Source organism: Miniopterus schreibersii, assembly GCF_964146895.1.
Source record: "Miniopterus schreibersii genome assembly, chromosome: 2".
Lineage (NCBI taxonomy): Eukaryota > Metazoa > Chordata > Mammalia > Chiroptera > Miniopteridae > Miniopterus > Miniopterus schreibersii.
In genome coordinates, this window is record NC_138102.1 from 74,721,025 (window position 1) to 74,738,459 (window position 17,435).

General features: G+C 32.2%; 1 protein-coding gene across 3 annotated transcripts in view; it reads left to right on the top strand.

Annotated features, from left to right (window-relative positions):
• Nucleotides 1-17,435, top strand: part of RB1 (RB transcriptional corepressor 1) — a 140,804-nt gene that overhangs the window by 33,646 nt on the left and 89,723 nt on the right. For all 3 annotated transcript variants that reach the window (XM_081130699.1, XM_081130697.1, XM_081130698.1), the window contains exons 3-6: nucleotides 2,994-3,109; nucleotides 7,000-7,119; nucleotides 12,582-12,620; nucleotides 13,840-13,907. In XM_081130699.1, coding sequence (XP_080986825.1) covers nucleotides 2,994-3,109; nucleotides 7,000-7,119; nucleotides 12,582-12,620; nucleotides 13,840-13,907 — 343 coding nt within the window. The remainder of the gene's footprint in view (nucleotides 1-2,993; nucleotides 3,110-6,999; nucleotides 7,120-12,581; nucleotides 12,621-13,839; nucleotides 13,908-17,435) is intronic.

Sequence of the window (17,435 nt, forward strand, 5' to 3'; positions counted from 1 at the left end):
GCTGCATAGTATTCCATTGTGTAAATTTACCATAATTTTTTTACCCACTCATCTACTAAGGGGCATTTAAGAACATATTCATGTACAACCACTATGGAAAACAGTGTAGAGTTTACTCAAAAAAGTAGAAATGGAACTGCCATTTGACCAGGAATCCCACTTCTAGATATATATTCTAAGAAGCCTGAAACACCAATCAGAAAGAATATGTGCACTCCTATGTTCATAGCAGCATTATTTACAATAGCTAAGATCTGGAAACAGCCCAAGTACCCATCAATAGATGAGTGGATAAAAAAAACTATCGTACATTTACACAGTGGAATACTATGCAGCTGTAAAAAAGAAGGATCTTTTATCCTTTGGGATAGCATGGAGGGAACTGGAGAGTATTATGCTAAGTGAAATAAGCCAGTCAGAGACAGACAAATATCTCATGATTTCACTTATATGTGGAATCTAGTAAACAAAGTAAACTGATGAACGAAATAGACCTAGAGACATTGAAGCATGCAACAGACTGATGTATATGAGAGGGAAGAGGTTGGGGGTGGGAAGAGATTAACTGAAGAACTTACATGCATATATACATAACCCATGGACACAGAAAATAGTGCAGTGAAAGCTTGAGGAGGGAATGGGAGTGGGGTGGAGGGGGTTAGTGATGGAAGAAAAGGGGACATCTGTAATATTTTCAACAATAAAGATGAATTTAAAAAAAGAACAATCAATTTTGATACCTTTAGTTACTTCATTTCCCAACCTTTAAAAGAATTTTAAAAAAGACTGAAGTTATTGAAAATAGACAAATTGAGAGCGGTTAGGTTCAACAGGCCTTACAGCAAAGAAGCAAATAAAAAACAACATAAGAAGAAGCATGCAAGTTAAAAAAGCATGGTATGTGGGAGGTTATTTACTATAGAGACAAACCACCTTTTACATCTCATTAGTGCCTGAGAAATTGACCATATTAATATAAACATTAAAAAGTTGATGTTCACTTATTTTATTAAAATGTATACTTTTAGTCATTGTAACAATTAATCATTGTATGTATAATTCGTATACTCAGTTTCACAAACATTAAGTATGCAATATAATTTAAAAATCTAATTGAGGTATAATTTACAAATGCTAAAATTAACCATTTAAAAAAAATATATATCTTTATTGATTTCAGAGAGAGGAAGGGAGAGGGGGAGAGATAGAAACATCAATGATGAGAGAGTCATTGATCGGCTGCCTCCTGCACGCCCCTGACTGGGAATAGAGCTCGCAACCCAGGCATGTGCCCTGACCAGGAATCGAACCCAATCACCTGGATCCTAGGTCGATGCTCAACCGCTGAGCCATGCCCGGCCAGGCTAAAATTAACCATTTTTAAGTGAACAGTTCAATAAGTTTTAACAAATGTACTTAACCATGTACATAGCACCATTAAGATATAGAAATTTTTGATTACTCCAGAAAGTTTTCTCATTTTCCTTTGTAGTTTTTTCCCAACATCCCTACTCCTGTCCCCAGGCAGCCTCTGACCTACTTTGTGACATTAAGGATTAGTTGCGCCTTTTCTAGAATTTCATATGAAAGGACTGTACCCATACTCATTGTACAGTATGTTCCCATTTGTGCCTGGATTCTTTTTCTGGGTGTAATAATTTTGAGATTTGCCTATGTTGTGCTTATTAGTACTTTTATTTTTTATTGTTGAATAATATTCTATTGTGTGGATATACTACAGTTTATCTGTTCACCTGTTTCCGGATATTGAGTTGTTTCCAGTTTTTGTTTTTTATGAATGAAGCTGATGTTAATATTCTGTACAAAGTTTTCATTTTTTTCATGTATAATTATCTAGGAGTAGAACTGCTCAGTGTTATGGAAAGTACGTATTTAACTTTATAAGGACTTGCCAATTTTTTCTCAGAATGGTTGTACCATTTTCCATTTTCACCAGCAATATCTGAGTGTTCATTGCTTTATATCCCCATCAACCCTTGATATTGTTGATTGTTTTAATTTAAACATTCTAGTTGGTGTGTAGTTGTAATACAAGTTTTAAAATATTATTTCCAAAGTAGCTAAAATTAAGGAAAAATTTAAAAATTGAATACTGATGAGCTTTTTATTATCTATAAATTTGATTATCCAGGACAATTCTTTTCCTAAAGCTTTTATGTAATGGAGATTTTGAAACAGTGAAAATTGCATCACATTCTTTTTACCTTTATTGTAATCTCCAATTAAAACTAAGCAAATAGTTCCAGTTCAATAGAACATCAGATAATCTGATATTTCTTTTGCTGTCAATTTAATCCAAATTTTACCAACAAAACAACATATTTGGACAGTAATATTCATTTTTAGGGGAAAAAGTGTATGTTCTAATGATGAAAAATATTTTGATAATGAAAGCCACCACTAATTGAATACTAATTATATGCCAGACATTATGCTAAGGGTTTTATATATATAATCTCATTTAATTCTTACAAAGTGAGGTGTGTATTATAATTCTCATTTTTCGAGAAGGCAATTGTGGCTCAGATATGAATTTCACATTGTTAAAATATTCTTGAATCAGTAGGTTGATAAAAGAATGAGTGGCAAAGGGAGGTTAATTAAATAAGAAAGTGGGTTTGTTTTTTGAAACTATTTTATAGACTCTAAGATTTTTAAATTTGGCTTTGATGACATTGGATTATTGAAAAAGAAAATATGTACTCCAAATATATACTGACTGACCCCTAAGTTTTCCACAGTAAATTGTAACTTAACATTTTGATCTTTTTAGTATTTTTTTGCCTTACAATATAAAATTTAAGTGTTATTAGTGTAGAATTAAATACTCTCAAGTATATGCTATCATAAGGGTTTAAAAACTTTTGTTATGCTGAATAAAAAAATTACCATATAACACAATTTTCACACAGTATTCAATGTGTGAATGATTTAATGAAATATTTGAATTTTTCCTTTTTGTTTGTTTTCAGGAAAGTTATATTCAGAAGAAAAAGGAACTATGGGGCATCTGTATCTTTATTGCAGCAGTTGACCTAGATGAGATGCCATTTACTTTTACTGAGCTACAGAAAAACATAGAAACCAGGTAAAAATTTTTACATCAATATTACTTCTACCATTAAAGAAATTATATCTGAACTTTCATCTTAATAAACATTAGGGAATTAGTAAGAAATGTTAAAATTAAATAAAACACAAAGGACTTAGGTCAACTAGTGAACTGTCATTTTCTTGTGGAGCCCTTAATGAAAGTGTATTTATGCTGCACTTTCTTAAAAATATAGTAGTAGTTTGTGTCCTGGGGAAATTTTCATCATGTCTCTCTCTATCGTTAAACTTTCTTAATTGTAGCTGTCACTAATATGGACAGAAAAAGTGAAGATTTATAAAGTAGCTTTATTATGCATTAAAACCTTTATAAAACTAGCGTGAGTTATCTTAAAGGAATTTAGTTAAGATTTATTAAAGTTTAAGATTGTTTAATATAAAAGATGTTACATACTTTCTGAGATTATATTCAGTTGCATATCCTTTATAATACTTGTCCCAATAATTACTTAATGTTCTTTGTTGAGCTTATAAACCTTATAAGAAGGGTTAACTAATTTGGTTCCAATAACTCATGAACTTTATCTTGGGAAGCCTTCTGAGACTTCCAATCATTTCATTTGCTGCATGTTTATGAAATGTAACAGTAAATAATTTTACCAAAAAGATAATAGTATATATTTCTTTTTGGATAAAGCCATCTAGAATTAAATAAAATGGGTGTTTTATTTAAATGAGATTCATTAAATAGTTTCACTTTTTGGTAATACTTTTTCTTACTACCTCTATATAAAAAGTGGAAACAAAGGCCTTGTGTATTCATATTTAACCTATTGCAACAATAGGTTTCATTGTGTGTGGCAAGAATTTTTAAAACATGCAATTGCTGACTATTTAGTCAGGGGCACTGACCTCTTTTACCTTAAATTGGCAAATAATGTGAATGAATCAAAGTTATACCTAAGTTTTTTGTCAGATCAGCAAAAAAATATTTTTTGGTGTGCCACAGAATTTTAGTCATTTTATGTGTGCCGTCAGATGAAAAAGGTTGAAAATTGCTTACCTATTGAATTATAATGGGTTTTTCTCTTGGAGCTTTCATAGTTTAACTTTATTAAATAAAACCACTAAACCAAAGTAGTTTTATGTAGCTGAAAAGTAATCTAAATATATAAGTAAATTTTTACATTAATTATTTATTCAGCAAATGTTTTAGTGGCTTTAGAAGATTGGAAAGAATATGGATGTTTGGGTTAAGATACACTGTGTTTAAATCTGGGCTCTGTTATTTTATAAACTGTATGACTTGGACTAGATTCTTGAGCCTTTAATCTCAAATTTCTTATCTGTGAAGTGAAAATTATTAGCTACTTTAGAGATTTATGAGAATTAAATAACTTAAAAATGAATAGAGATATAAATACAGTAAAACCTCGATATAATGGACTAATTTGGGTGAGTGGATGTCTCAAGTTCAAAGTCCATTATATAATAAAGTAGATTTTCTGAATGCATATGTTAAAAAATTGACAAATTTGCTAGTTTACCTGTTTTTACTTATGTAGACACATTTGTGTAATTGAGTTTGTATGAAACGTTTAATTTCATGGAAGAGTTTTCTATATGTATTACAGTAATTTTTAATTTTTAATGAATAGGTCTAGTAAATGGGTGCACTCACCAGTCATTGAGAGTAAACAAATGCACATGGCTGGGGCGTGGCTTAGTGCATGTGGGAACATTGGCCAGCAGGTGTTCAAACTGCTGCAGAAAGTCACACCATGCGACAACAGAACCAGTTACTGCACATGATGCGGTGTGATCATGTGCTAAATACTGTTTACGAGTGGTGATTTGGATTTAAATATGTAGACTATAGTTGTGGATATGTAATATTTCTTTATGTCGGCAAAATTACTAGTGTTTTTTCCAACATATGGCCTATTTGCTAAAATTTATTAAATAATGTTAATTTAATTATAAGCAAATCTTGGTTAAAAGCATTTTAAAATTAACAAGGTGTTAATTTTCACGTAATGTCACATGGACCAGAAATTTTGTCTATTAAATCTGAAGTCTTAAAAATCGAGGTGCACAAGATCAAGGGTTTACTATTGTTCATAGTCAATGTCTGTAAAATCTTAGGCACTGATGGGGTCTTGATTTCTTTCCTTCTGTAGTCTTGTCCCCCCAGTGTCTGCCGTCCTCCACAATAAAAAATAAAAAAAAAAAAAAAGGAAAAAAAAAAAGAAACTTAAATAACTATTAGGCACTATGATACTGTACTAGATTCTAATGATATAAAGGTGAAACACAGTCTCTGATCTCAAGAAACTCGACCCAGTGGGGACAGATGACTGTAATACAATATTATATAGCTATTCATAGAAAGGCTATTTCATCTTTTATCTATAAAATGAAAGCATTTTTCTGGCAAAACTTTTCTTAAACTTTTTTCTTGAGTATTCATAGAGCGATCCTGATTTATAAATGGGCATGCCATAAATATAGTAATGTATTTGGTAAACTTTTTTCTTAGGCATCTTTCAGTATTCTGATAGCTATCCAGGAGTGTTATCTAGACCATTATTTCTTAAATGTGCTCTGGTGAAGGACTTAGTTTTTTTTAATTTACAATATGTCATGGACTGATATTTTAAAAAAATATGATATAAATCAAAATGAAACAGTAAAATCATACTAGACATAGGACTACAGTTTTTATTGTAAGATTCAGCAGGTATAAAATTAGTGTCAAATTGCTATAAAATACTCTCAGTTTCTGTACTTATTTAATTGTGGACTGATAAACAATTCACAGACCAGTATCAGTCCGTGGAGCATTGCTCTAGAATGTGTAGTTACCTACAGATCTATATGCCTTAGTTATGGCTTTTTATGCTGGCCTGCTTCCCTACCCTTCCTCTCTTTTTTCCTTCAGAGGAGGGCTACAGAAGGAATAGACAGTCATGTAAGTTAACCCTGGAAAAAGAAGGCTATGTAGTAACAGTTTACAGTTTTCAGGGTGCTCCATGGATAGGTAATGCCATGTGTCTCATAAAAACTGGAACTGAGAATAATTCTTGAATAAATGCTATTCTAACATTGATTTCCCCCCCCCCTTGATGTATCTACATTTGCTCCACTCTCTTTTCTAAGTAGCACTGTGATCGTCTACTCCATATCATTTCTACCCTCTTTTATTTGCTTTCCCATATAGCTTGTCATGGCTGCCCTAAACCCATCTATATCAAAGGAACTTTTAATAGTCTTCTTTTTGGGCTTTGTGCCCCTTGCTGATAGCTGAAGCTTTTATTTTTCTAGTTCTCAAGATAAATGCCTGAGTGTACAGCGCATTTTTGGATATGAAACCTATAACTCTTTAGTTGCTGGATAGCCTATGAATGGGTCTGGTAACTACCCTTGAGGGCAGTCCAGGATGGGGAGTTAGTCCGAACAGGAGAGGAGAGTACCCATGTCGGGGAGTAGGTAGCTTTGGAGATGGAAGGTGGTTACATACAGGGAGAGTGATTGAGTCAATAAATTAAAGATGAATGGATCCCAGCCTTTCTCACTGTCATTATGTCAGTTCCAACATTGGATAAATGAATGTGAACTTATGGTTTTAAAACATGTAGGTAGTACAGAAATAAATATATATGTATATGTCTTTCATAACCCTTTTTTAGATTTTTTATGATAAATGTCAGCATAGTTATATAGATATAGGGGTATAGGTTGAAGAATAGTGCATTAATTTCCTCTTCAAATTCTAGGAAAATAAAAAGAATAATTCCTTCTAAAGGTTGTAATAGTGATTTGGTATAGAGCTAATAATCTTTTGAATTGAAATGTCTATGCTTTGCAAATGAAATAAAATGAATTTTTAAAATTATGATTCACTTTTTTCTATTCTTTCCTTTGTAGTGTCTATAAATTTTTTGATTTACTAAAAGAAATTGATACCAGTACCAAAGTTGATAATGCTATGTCAAGACTATTGAAGAAGTATCATGTATTGTGTGCGCTCTACAGCAAATTAGAAAGGTAAAGTAAAAATTTTATTAGGATTACACCCTGCTTTTTCATGTCATTGTCCATGATTAGATTCTATCTGGGAACTATTATATATTTAGTAAAGTTATTAGGTATTACCCCTTAAACTTATCCCCTTTGCTCTAAGTTTCTTATTAATTCTTAGCTTTTTTATTTATCCAGTTATATGCATTCTGAATGTTTCCTCCAAAATTAATTGTTTTCCTGTCTTTTTATGTTTCCACTGGTTTTACCAAACTTTAAGCTTAGTTCCCACTTTAGCTTTTTCTGCCAGAAGACTTATAGTTTTGGATGGAAGAGTGACCTAAATTTAAACTTCTTCCTAATGGCCTGATTTAATTTGGAAAGAGAAAATACAATCATAGTGATTTAGATGACTTTTTGTTCAACTGGGAGAAAAATGAAATTCAGATAATCTTGGGTTAAGTTTTTAATATACTTTTCATCCAAATCCCCATTCCTACAGTCCTTAATTTGGCATGTGCCTGTTACTGTGTTCATTTTGGTGCTCATATCATTTGGATAAAAGAATATGAAAGTAATAACGCTTTAGCCAAATAAGCAGTTGTAAGGGGAGAAGGGAAAAAGAGGCATGTTCTTATTATATATTCAGGGGAGAATGAGTATAGAGGTAGAGCTGAAAAGAAACATCTTCTCAAAAGGATGCTACTATTTTTCCTTTCCTTCTTTTTGGTTGGTATGTCAGTGAAACTTCAAAGGTGTGTGATGGAGAATGAAAAAAGTGGAAAGAAAACTGAAAGATTGGCCTAGGATTTTTGAAGGAATTTTTCTTGCTCCTGGTTTTTGTCTTTCTCGAGTAGAGTAGAAGCTGTTTGCACAGGGGAAGAAAGGGAAAAATTAAAAGTATTTTGTAATTATTAAAAAATAAGTAATTTGCGTAAGGAATGCAAATTAATTGTAGAATACTTAGAAAACACAGAATGGCACAAATAAGAAAATATGAATGACCCAAACTTTTAACACTGGAGATAAGCAATATTTCTTTCCTTTGGATATTGTTTTACATAAAGTAGATCATATTGTATATATAATTTTTGTCTTGCCTTTTTTTTTAACCTCATAGGGACTTTCTAAATGCTTTTCTGTCTCAAATTTGTTTACGAACTTTAATCATTCATATCTTGGAGCTTATCCTAAGAATGTTATCCTAAATACAAAAAAGCTTTATAGATTTTTATCACAACATTATTTATACCACTGAAAAATTGGAAACAATTTTATTTATGCCCAACTGAAATGAACAATAAGATAAATATAATCTAAATATTAAATACTATAAATATAAATTAAAATTTGATGAGTAATGTCAATATGGAAAAAACCTTTCTAATGTTAAATAAGCAAAGCGGGATATACTATAACAGCAGAAGGAAGAAACCCAGACACTAATGCATTGAGTTAAACGACTGGAAAGAAGTGTACCAAAATGTTAGCTGTGACTTTGTATAAGTAACTTATGTGTGTGTTACCTGTATAAAAAATTAGGCAAAAACTCTCTACGCCAATTATTTAAGAAAAATCTATTCTGTAAAGACTGGTATCTCAAAATCTGGTACCAGAAATAATCATCAGATTCTTTCTAGATACAGAATTTTAGTAAGAATGATTTGAAGTACAGTCCTGATTTTTTTTCCTGCTGTAATAATTTTAGCTGGATATTTCTAGGTTTTGCTCTGCTTTATGAGATTGGAAATCTTCTTGGATATTTGTTTGTGCTTTTACCTCTTTCCCCATCACACCTTCTAGTGATGCATTGTATTTATGATTCTCTTGGAAACTAAGGGAAAGTTAGAAAAGAAGCTTAGAAAATGGAATATTATATTGCCAATTCTGAAGTTTTCAGTTTCTTCCTGTGTACCATTCCCTTTAGGCCAGTGTAAACACTCATTATTTCAGGTTAGTAAATAGGATACAAGGTAAGAGTTCACAAAAAATTTTCTTTAAAGTAGTAGTTTGGTTGGATGGTTGGACAGGTGAATGATCTAAATTTAGTGCTTAGTGTAAATTGAGTTCATAAAAGTGCCTACTCTGTTAAGGTGTTTTAAATATATTTTTTATTGATTGCTTGATTGATTTGAGAGAGAGAGAAGAAGTGTATGTGTGTGTGGAGGGGCAGGGAGAGAGAGAGAAAGAAAGAAAGAGACATTGATTTGTTGTTCCACTTATTGATGCATTCATTGGTTGTTTCTTGTATGGGCCCTGACCAGGGATGGGACCTGCAGCCTTGGTGTATTGGGATGACACTTTAACCAACTGAGCTACCAGCCAGGGACTGTTAGGTTTTTTAATGTATTAAATGGAGATAATGCATAGACAATGTTGATTCCAATACCTGGCATAAACATAGTAGCCTTTCCATAAATGTTAATTTTTTGTTTCTGTTTTTTTAATTTTCTGGCCAAATTTGTGGAAATCTGCATACCATATGCCCCCCCTTAAAGAATCACAATTGACATTGGCAATCCAAGGTTCTTAGAAGTCCTATATAATAAAATCTGTAGAATCTGTAGAGTTAGGCATTTCCTAAATTTATTAGACTACTAACATATGTTTATATGTATTTAACATCAATTAAAGTATTCTCGAAGTAGTGTTTTGTGGAATATACTTTAAGAAATTTTAGGCTATCAGCTGTTTTATTGCAAATATATTAAGAAACTACAATAAGCATTAACTAGGTGACTCCTAGTACCTGGCTATATGTTAGGTGCTGGGGATACAAATCATATGACACTGTGATCATTAAGAAGCTTACAGTAAATAAGTATACTTTTTAATAAAAATGTGTAATAAGCAATGCATGTAATACCCTATTGTAGAGTAGAAATTATATTGTAGAAGTAGAAAGTATATAGTGAGCAAAATGTTGTGTATGTTTAAGGTAATTATGGGGTGCTTTTTTTTTTTAAAAGATGTTTTTATTGATTTCAGAGAGAGGAAGGGAGAGGGAGAGAGAGGTAGAAATATCAATAATGAGAGTCATTGATTGGCTGCCTGCTGCACTTCCCTCACTGGGGATGGAGCTGAAACCCGGGCATGTGCCCTGACCAGGAATCGAACCAGGATCTCCTGGATCATAGGTCAGCGCTCAACTACTGAGCCATGCTGGCTGGGCATGGGGTGCTTTTGATCAGGAAAAACTTGTAGAAGGCAATGTCTGAATAGGGTTTAAAGCAGGGGTGGGGAACATCCGGCCCGTGGGTCATATACAGACTGCAAAATCACTTGGTTTGGCCCTGCCAGGGCAACCACAATTCAGTAAATCTAGGGGCTTTTTTCATAGCTAATTTTTAAGTTGATAATTTTGTATGGCCTGCAAATGATGTTATAAATATCCAAATGGCCCTTGACTGAAAAACGGTTCCCCACTCCTGGTTTAAAGGCTAGACAAACTTACCAAGCAAAATGTGTGGGAACTGGGACTGAGCATCCTAGGCAGACTGATTAGTATGTGTACAAAGTCAAAGCAATAGCATGATGTATTTTGATATTGCTAATGGCTAAAAAGTAGGAAGGGGTCAGATTGATAGTGAATTTAGACTTTGCCCTGCAGATAGTGGAGACTCATTGAATGAGTTTAAGGGGAGTAATATATTCATGTTTGGCCTTATGAAGTCACTCAGTTGTTTGTAAAAGGGGTTGCAATTTTTATTTACTGGTTACATGAGATAATTTAGTGTTTACTGGCCTCGAAGTAGCTTGGCAGAGTTTTTAAATTTTATTTGTACCTTTTTCTGAAGAGCAATTGGGAAGATTAACTGTGATAGAAAAGCCTGTTTATTTCAGGGTATGCTCTATGTATATATATGCCAACATGATGTAGTGATTATAATAACTTTAGAAAAGCTAAACAAATCTAGGTCTGAATATTAATTTTTTTCTTTACAACTAACTGTGTGTGTTAGGGAAAGATACTTAACTTCTCTAAACCTCAGTTTCAATCTGTAAAATGTAGCTGATAATGATTTCTTTTTAAGGTAATATAAGAATCAACTAAGATAATGTCACTGGTTATCTTGCCTGTTAGAACATACTAAGTGCTTTATAAACAGTAGTTCTTTAAAGCTATTATTAGCTATATTAATGCTGTCTCATAGAAATATAATCCAAGACATGTATTTTAAATGTTCTAGTAGCTACATAACAAAAAATAAAAGCAAACAAGTGCAGTTAATTTTAACATTTTATTTAACCCATATATCTTAAAATATCTCATTTCAACATGTATCATTCACAAAAAAATTTGTACACAAAGGTTCATAGCATTATTCTCAATAGTCAAAAAGTGAAAACAACCCAAATGTCCATCCATCAACTGATGAAAGGATAAACCAAATGTGATATATCCATAGGAGGGAATATTGTTCAGCCATAAAAGGAAAAATAAAATACTATTACTACAATATAAATGAGCCTTGAAAACATTAAGCTAAGTGAAAGAAGCTAGACACAAAAGGCCACATATTCCATTAGATGAAATGTTTAGGTAGGCATATCCATAGAGACAGAAAGTAGATTAGTGATTGCCAGGGAATGGGAAGTGAAGGGAATGGGGAGTAACTGCTGTTACATATGGAGTTTCTTTATGGGGGTGATAGAAATATTCTGGAATTAGATAGTAATGATGGTTGCCTAAAAAAGTAAATGTACTAAAAGCTATTGAATTTATACACTTTAAAATAGTGAATTTTATATTATGTGAATTATATTTCATTAAGAAAATACAAAGCCAATATAAAAGTTATTAATAAGATATTTTACATTTTTTTCTCTTACTAAGTATATTTGAATACTTAGTAAGTGTGCAATTTATGTTTATAGCACAACTTTATTTGGACTAGCCACATTTCAGGTGTTCAGTATTCATAGGTGCTTATTCATATTTGACAGCACAGATTTCTACAGAATGTAATTATCTTCACTATAGAGAATTTTATTCTGAGTTACTTTAAGTTACAAAATGATAAAAACAATGCATTTGACATTAAACATTTTTTCTATAATTTAAAAAATTTAATCTTGATTACTATTTTTTATATTATAAGATAGCGGTTTTCTCTATATAAATTTTTGATGTAGATACTTTTTGTGACTGGCTTCTTTCACTATTAGTTAAACAGGCTTTTATGACCTGATCTGGGATTCTAATAAGATCAAGATTCAATTACAAATGTATTCTGAGTTACAAATGCACGTATGAAATCCAGTCCTTTTGTAATTAGATAATACCATGATGTGTGTGAAATGTCATAGTTGGAAAAATCTACTTTAACTTTGTTTTATGATGCTTTACTTTTTTGTTTTTAAAACATATACTTCTTAAAATAAGACTAATAAAACATGATAAAAGTGATATTTAAGTTACAAAAATAATTACAAAGTAACTTTTAAAACAGCCATAATGTTTTAATATAATTATTTTTTCCTTTCAGGACATGTGAACTTATATATTTGACACAGCCCAGCAGTTTGTAAGTAGTTCAGTACATGTTATTTTTCACCATTTTTTGTTTTTTTAAAAGATTTTTCTGGAGTGATACCAAACATGTTGGTAATGCCAGGGTTAGTTTCATTGATCATAGCATGATTCTTCATAAAGTAAGGTTATAGATTTAAGCCCTATGCAGATTATTTGTCTTCTTATAAAGAAAATTCGTATGAAATATTTTCCTTTTACTATAAGGGAGAAATAAGTAGGTGGAAGTTGATTCAGTGCAGTATATCATCAACTCTGGGAAAAATGCAAATTCATTGACTAAATTTTTATTGAGGGTCTAGTAAAGGCAAATTTTTTTTCTTAATCCTCACCCTAGGACATGTTTTTGTTGATTTGAGAGAGAGAGAAAGAGAGAGAGAGAATGAGAGAGAAACATCGATTGGTTGCCTCCCATATATCCCCCTGACTGGGGATTGAACCCACAACCTAGGTATGTGCCCTGATCGAGAATTGAACCTTTTTGTGTATTGGATGATGCTCCAACCAACTGAGCCACCTGGCCAGGGCCAGGCGCTTTATTACCTAAGACTCAGCATAATTTTTGTGTAAGAATAAGTATGAAAATTTATATTAAAATTTCCAAATTATTTTTTTAACCTATAATACATATTCTAACAGTATGCCCATGTAAGATCTCTAGAAGGTTTTTTTTTGGAAAAAGAATGAGTAGTATATAAGATTTTCTGCCACATTCAAGTAGTAGTATTGAAGATGATTAATATAAAGGGAAATTGTATATTAATTAACTATTAATTATTCATTTCACTGGTTAATTCTAACAAGTGAATGACTATGGAAACATTAATAAGGGATATTGTTAAATTGGTAAACTAAAATCACCCAAACCTCTATTTTTCTGCTTACTATGTTGATTTTAATTAGAAAACAAAGAGCAGAAAAGTATTACGTAACTGGAAACCAAGTGCAGTATAGTATACTACTTCCTATACATTTTTTAAAATTAGAATTGAGATATTCAGTGTTTTAAATAAAATGTTTACTACCATGGGCACAATAGAAATACCTTGGTATAAACACTAACAGACAAAATAGTAAGTTCATGTGTAAATTGTGCATTTAAAATGGACTGTATTCTATTATATAATCAGCTCAGGTTGTAATTTTAAAAGAGGTGAAAAACAAGTATACTTAGAAAGCTATCCTAAATTTTTTTTCTCCTTTCTATTTACTAGGATATCGACTGAAATAAATTCTGTGTTGGTGCTAAAAGTTTCTTGGATCACATTTTTACTAGCTAAAGGTAAAGTCATTATGTTTGTTACATGCTTACGTTTCAGATGTAATAATTATTCTTTTAATTTTGCTCCCCCGCTCGCCTGCCCCATCAACCACAGTTCTTTGTGTGGCTTGTTAATTATTAGCAAGTTCTTGTAATTTTGATACTGGAAGCAACATTGGAAATATCTCATTTCATTTCTGTTTTTAATATCCATTCCTCCTGTCTTTCAATTTTTTTTAAAGAATGATCTTACTGATTTTATAAAAATGATATATACTTATTTAAAAGAATTCAAATAATACAGCAAAATGCAAAGAAAAACAGGAAAGTTACCCAAAACCCATCCAGAAATAATCATTAAAATTATGGGATTACCCAAAGCAATATACAGATTTAATGCAATCTCCATCAGAATCCTAGTGACATTTTTTAAAGAAATGGAACAAAAAATCATCAGGTTTGTATGGAACAACAAAAGACTCCAAATAATCAAAGCAATCCTGAGAAGAAAGAACTAAACGAGGTATCACACTACCTGACTTTAAATTATACTACAGAGCAATGATAATCAAAACAGCATGATATTGGCAGAAAAACATATACACAGACCAATGGAACAGAATTGAGAACCCAGAAATAAAACCACATGTATTTGAGCAATTAATTTTTGACAAAGGAGCCAAAAACATGCAATAGAGAAAAATCACCTTTAATTAATGGTGCAGGGAAAATTGAAAAGCCACATGCAAAATAATGAAACTAGGCTACAGTTTGTCACCATGTACAAAAATTGTTTCAAAATGGATCAAAAACCTAAATATAAGATATGAAACAATAAATTACATAGAAGAAAACATAGGTACTAAACTTAGGATCAGAAGATGTTATGAATTTGACCCCAAAGGCAGGGGAAGTAAAGGCAAAAGTAAATGAATGGGACTGTGTCAAACTAAAAAGCTTCTGCACAGCAAAAGGCAGCCAACCAATTGGGAGAAGATATTTGCAAACAACATCTCCAACAAGGGGTTAATATCTAAAATATATAAAGAACTAATACAACTCAGCGCCGAGCAAACAAACAATACAATTAAAAAATAGGCAGAGGACCTGAACAGACATTTCTCCCAAGAAGACATACAAATGGCCAACAGATATATGAAAAGATGCTCAGTTTCATTAGCCATTAGGGAAATGCAAATCAAAACTACAATGAGATACCACCTCACACCTGTTAGATGGCTACTATCAACAAGACAAGTAATAGCAAGTGTTGGAGAGGCTGTGGAGAAAAAGGAACCCTCATTCACTGCTGGTGGGAATGTAAACTGGTAGAGCCACTATGGAAAACTGTATGAAGACTCCTCAAAAAATTAAGAATAGAGTTACCATATGACCCAGCAACCCCTCTTCTGGGTATCTACCCGAAAAATTTGAAAACATTTATTTGCAAAGATATATGCACCACTATGTTGATTGCAGCATTATTCATGGTGGCCAACACGTGGAAATAACCAAAGTGTCCTTTGATAGATGATTTGAAAAAGAAGATGTGGTACATATGTACAATGGAATACTAAACCATAAGAAAAGATAAAATACTGCCATTTATGACCATATACATGAACCTTGAGAATATTATGCTAAGCAAAATAAGTCAGAAAAAGCTAAGAACCATATGATTTCACTCATGTGGAATATAAAACTGAAAGTCATAGACATAGACAACAGTATGGTGGTTGCTAGTGGGAAGAGGGTGGAGGGATAGTAAAGGGTAAAGTGGTCCAAATAATGGTGAAGATGATTTGACTTTGGGAGGTGGGCACACAATGCAATATTCAGAACATGTATCATAGAAATGTACACTTGAAGCCTATATAATCTTTTTTTAAATTCTCACCCAAGGATATGTTTATTGATTTTAGAGAGAGAGAGAGAAACATTGATGTGAGAGAGAAACATCGATTGGTTGCCTCCCGTACATGCTCCAACCAGGGATCAAACCCACAACCTGGGTATGTGCCCTGACTGGGAATCGAACCCAAAACCTTTCAGTGTACGGTATGATGCTCTAACCAACTCAGCCACTCAGCCAGGGCTGAAACCTATATTATTAGCCAATGTAACCCCAATAAATGTAGTCAATTAAAGAAAAGGAATAGTTAAAAGTTATGGGATTGTCATTTTAGGTATATTTTTGTGAATGCATTTTGGTAAAAATGGTGGGTGTATGACTACATTCACAGATTAATTTTCTAAATATAGGATCATATTGTAGTGCTGCATTTAAATTACAAAAATTAATTTTACCCAAATTTTACAGAAAAAATAAGAGAAATGGAGGGAATTGCTTAGTTTAGATAAATGTTTTATTACTTAAACCATATTATTCCTAAAATATTTCTCTAACATTATGGAAAAGTATGAAAAAATTAAGAGGTTAGAGTCTTTATTTAACTTTGCGTTTTGATTTAAAGCAATATATATTAATCTGCTTTGAAGAAAAAGAATCCTCTATTCTCATTCTTCCTGTTGTTACCTCCTTGTTCTATACTTTCAGATTTGCTTAGTTTATTGCTACTATTAGGTTATCAAAGATGCTAACATTTATATTCTGTTCTGTGATTACAATTAATTATTAATTATCACACTTATGTAGTCTCACTTGTATATTTAAAGGGATTCTGTGATTATTGTGATTCCTGCATCATAACTTCTCCATTTTTGAGTTCTAATTTCTCCTTTTTGTTCTTTATTTTGATTCATTCTTACCTGGAATTTACTATGAAGGAGTTTTTTTTAAAAGCATCATATTTGGCATCACATTCCCTATGTTTGGCATGTTTGTGAGTCATGTTTATAGTCTTTATACTTGAAGGACAACTTAGCTGTGTATCCTATTGTACCTTGTTTGTCTTCCTAAGGATACTGTTTTCTGGTGTTGAACATTGCTGTTGAGAAATCTGAGTCTAGCTTCATTTCCTCCTCCTCATTTACTTCTTGAATGCTTATAGAATTTTTTTTAAATTTGAGATTCAGTACCTTAACTAGGATATCTCTTGATTTTTATTATTTTGTATTAGTTTTTCTTGGGACCCTGTATCCCCTTTTTATATTATTGTTGAAAGTATTACAGATGTCCCCATTTTTCCCCCCATTGATCCCCTCCACCCGGCATCCACCCTCCCCCTGAGGTCTTCTCCACACTATTGTCTGTGTCCATAGGTCATGCAGATATGCATCTAAATTCTTTGATTAATCTCTCTCCCCCACCTACTCCCCACCCCCACCTTCTCTCTGAAATTCATCCACTGCTCCATGCTTCTTTATCTCTGTATCTATCTTGTTCATCAGTTTATTTTGTTCATTAGATTCCACATATGAGTGAGATCCTGTGGTACTTGTCTTTCTCTGACTGGCTTATGTCACTTAGCATAATCCTCTCCAGGTCCCAAAGTTTCCCCTTTTATCTTTCTTTCAGATAAATCTTAACATACTACATTTTAAAATATAATTCTATTCAGTTAGGTACTATTGTATATTCTGTTATGT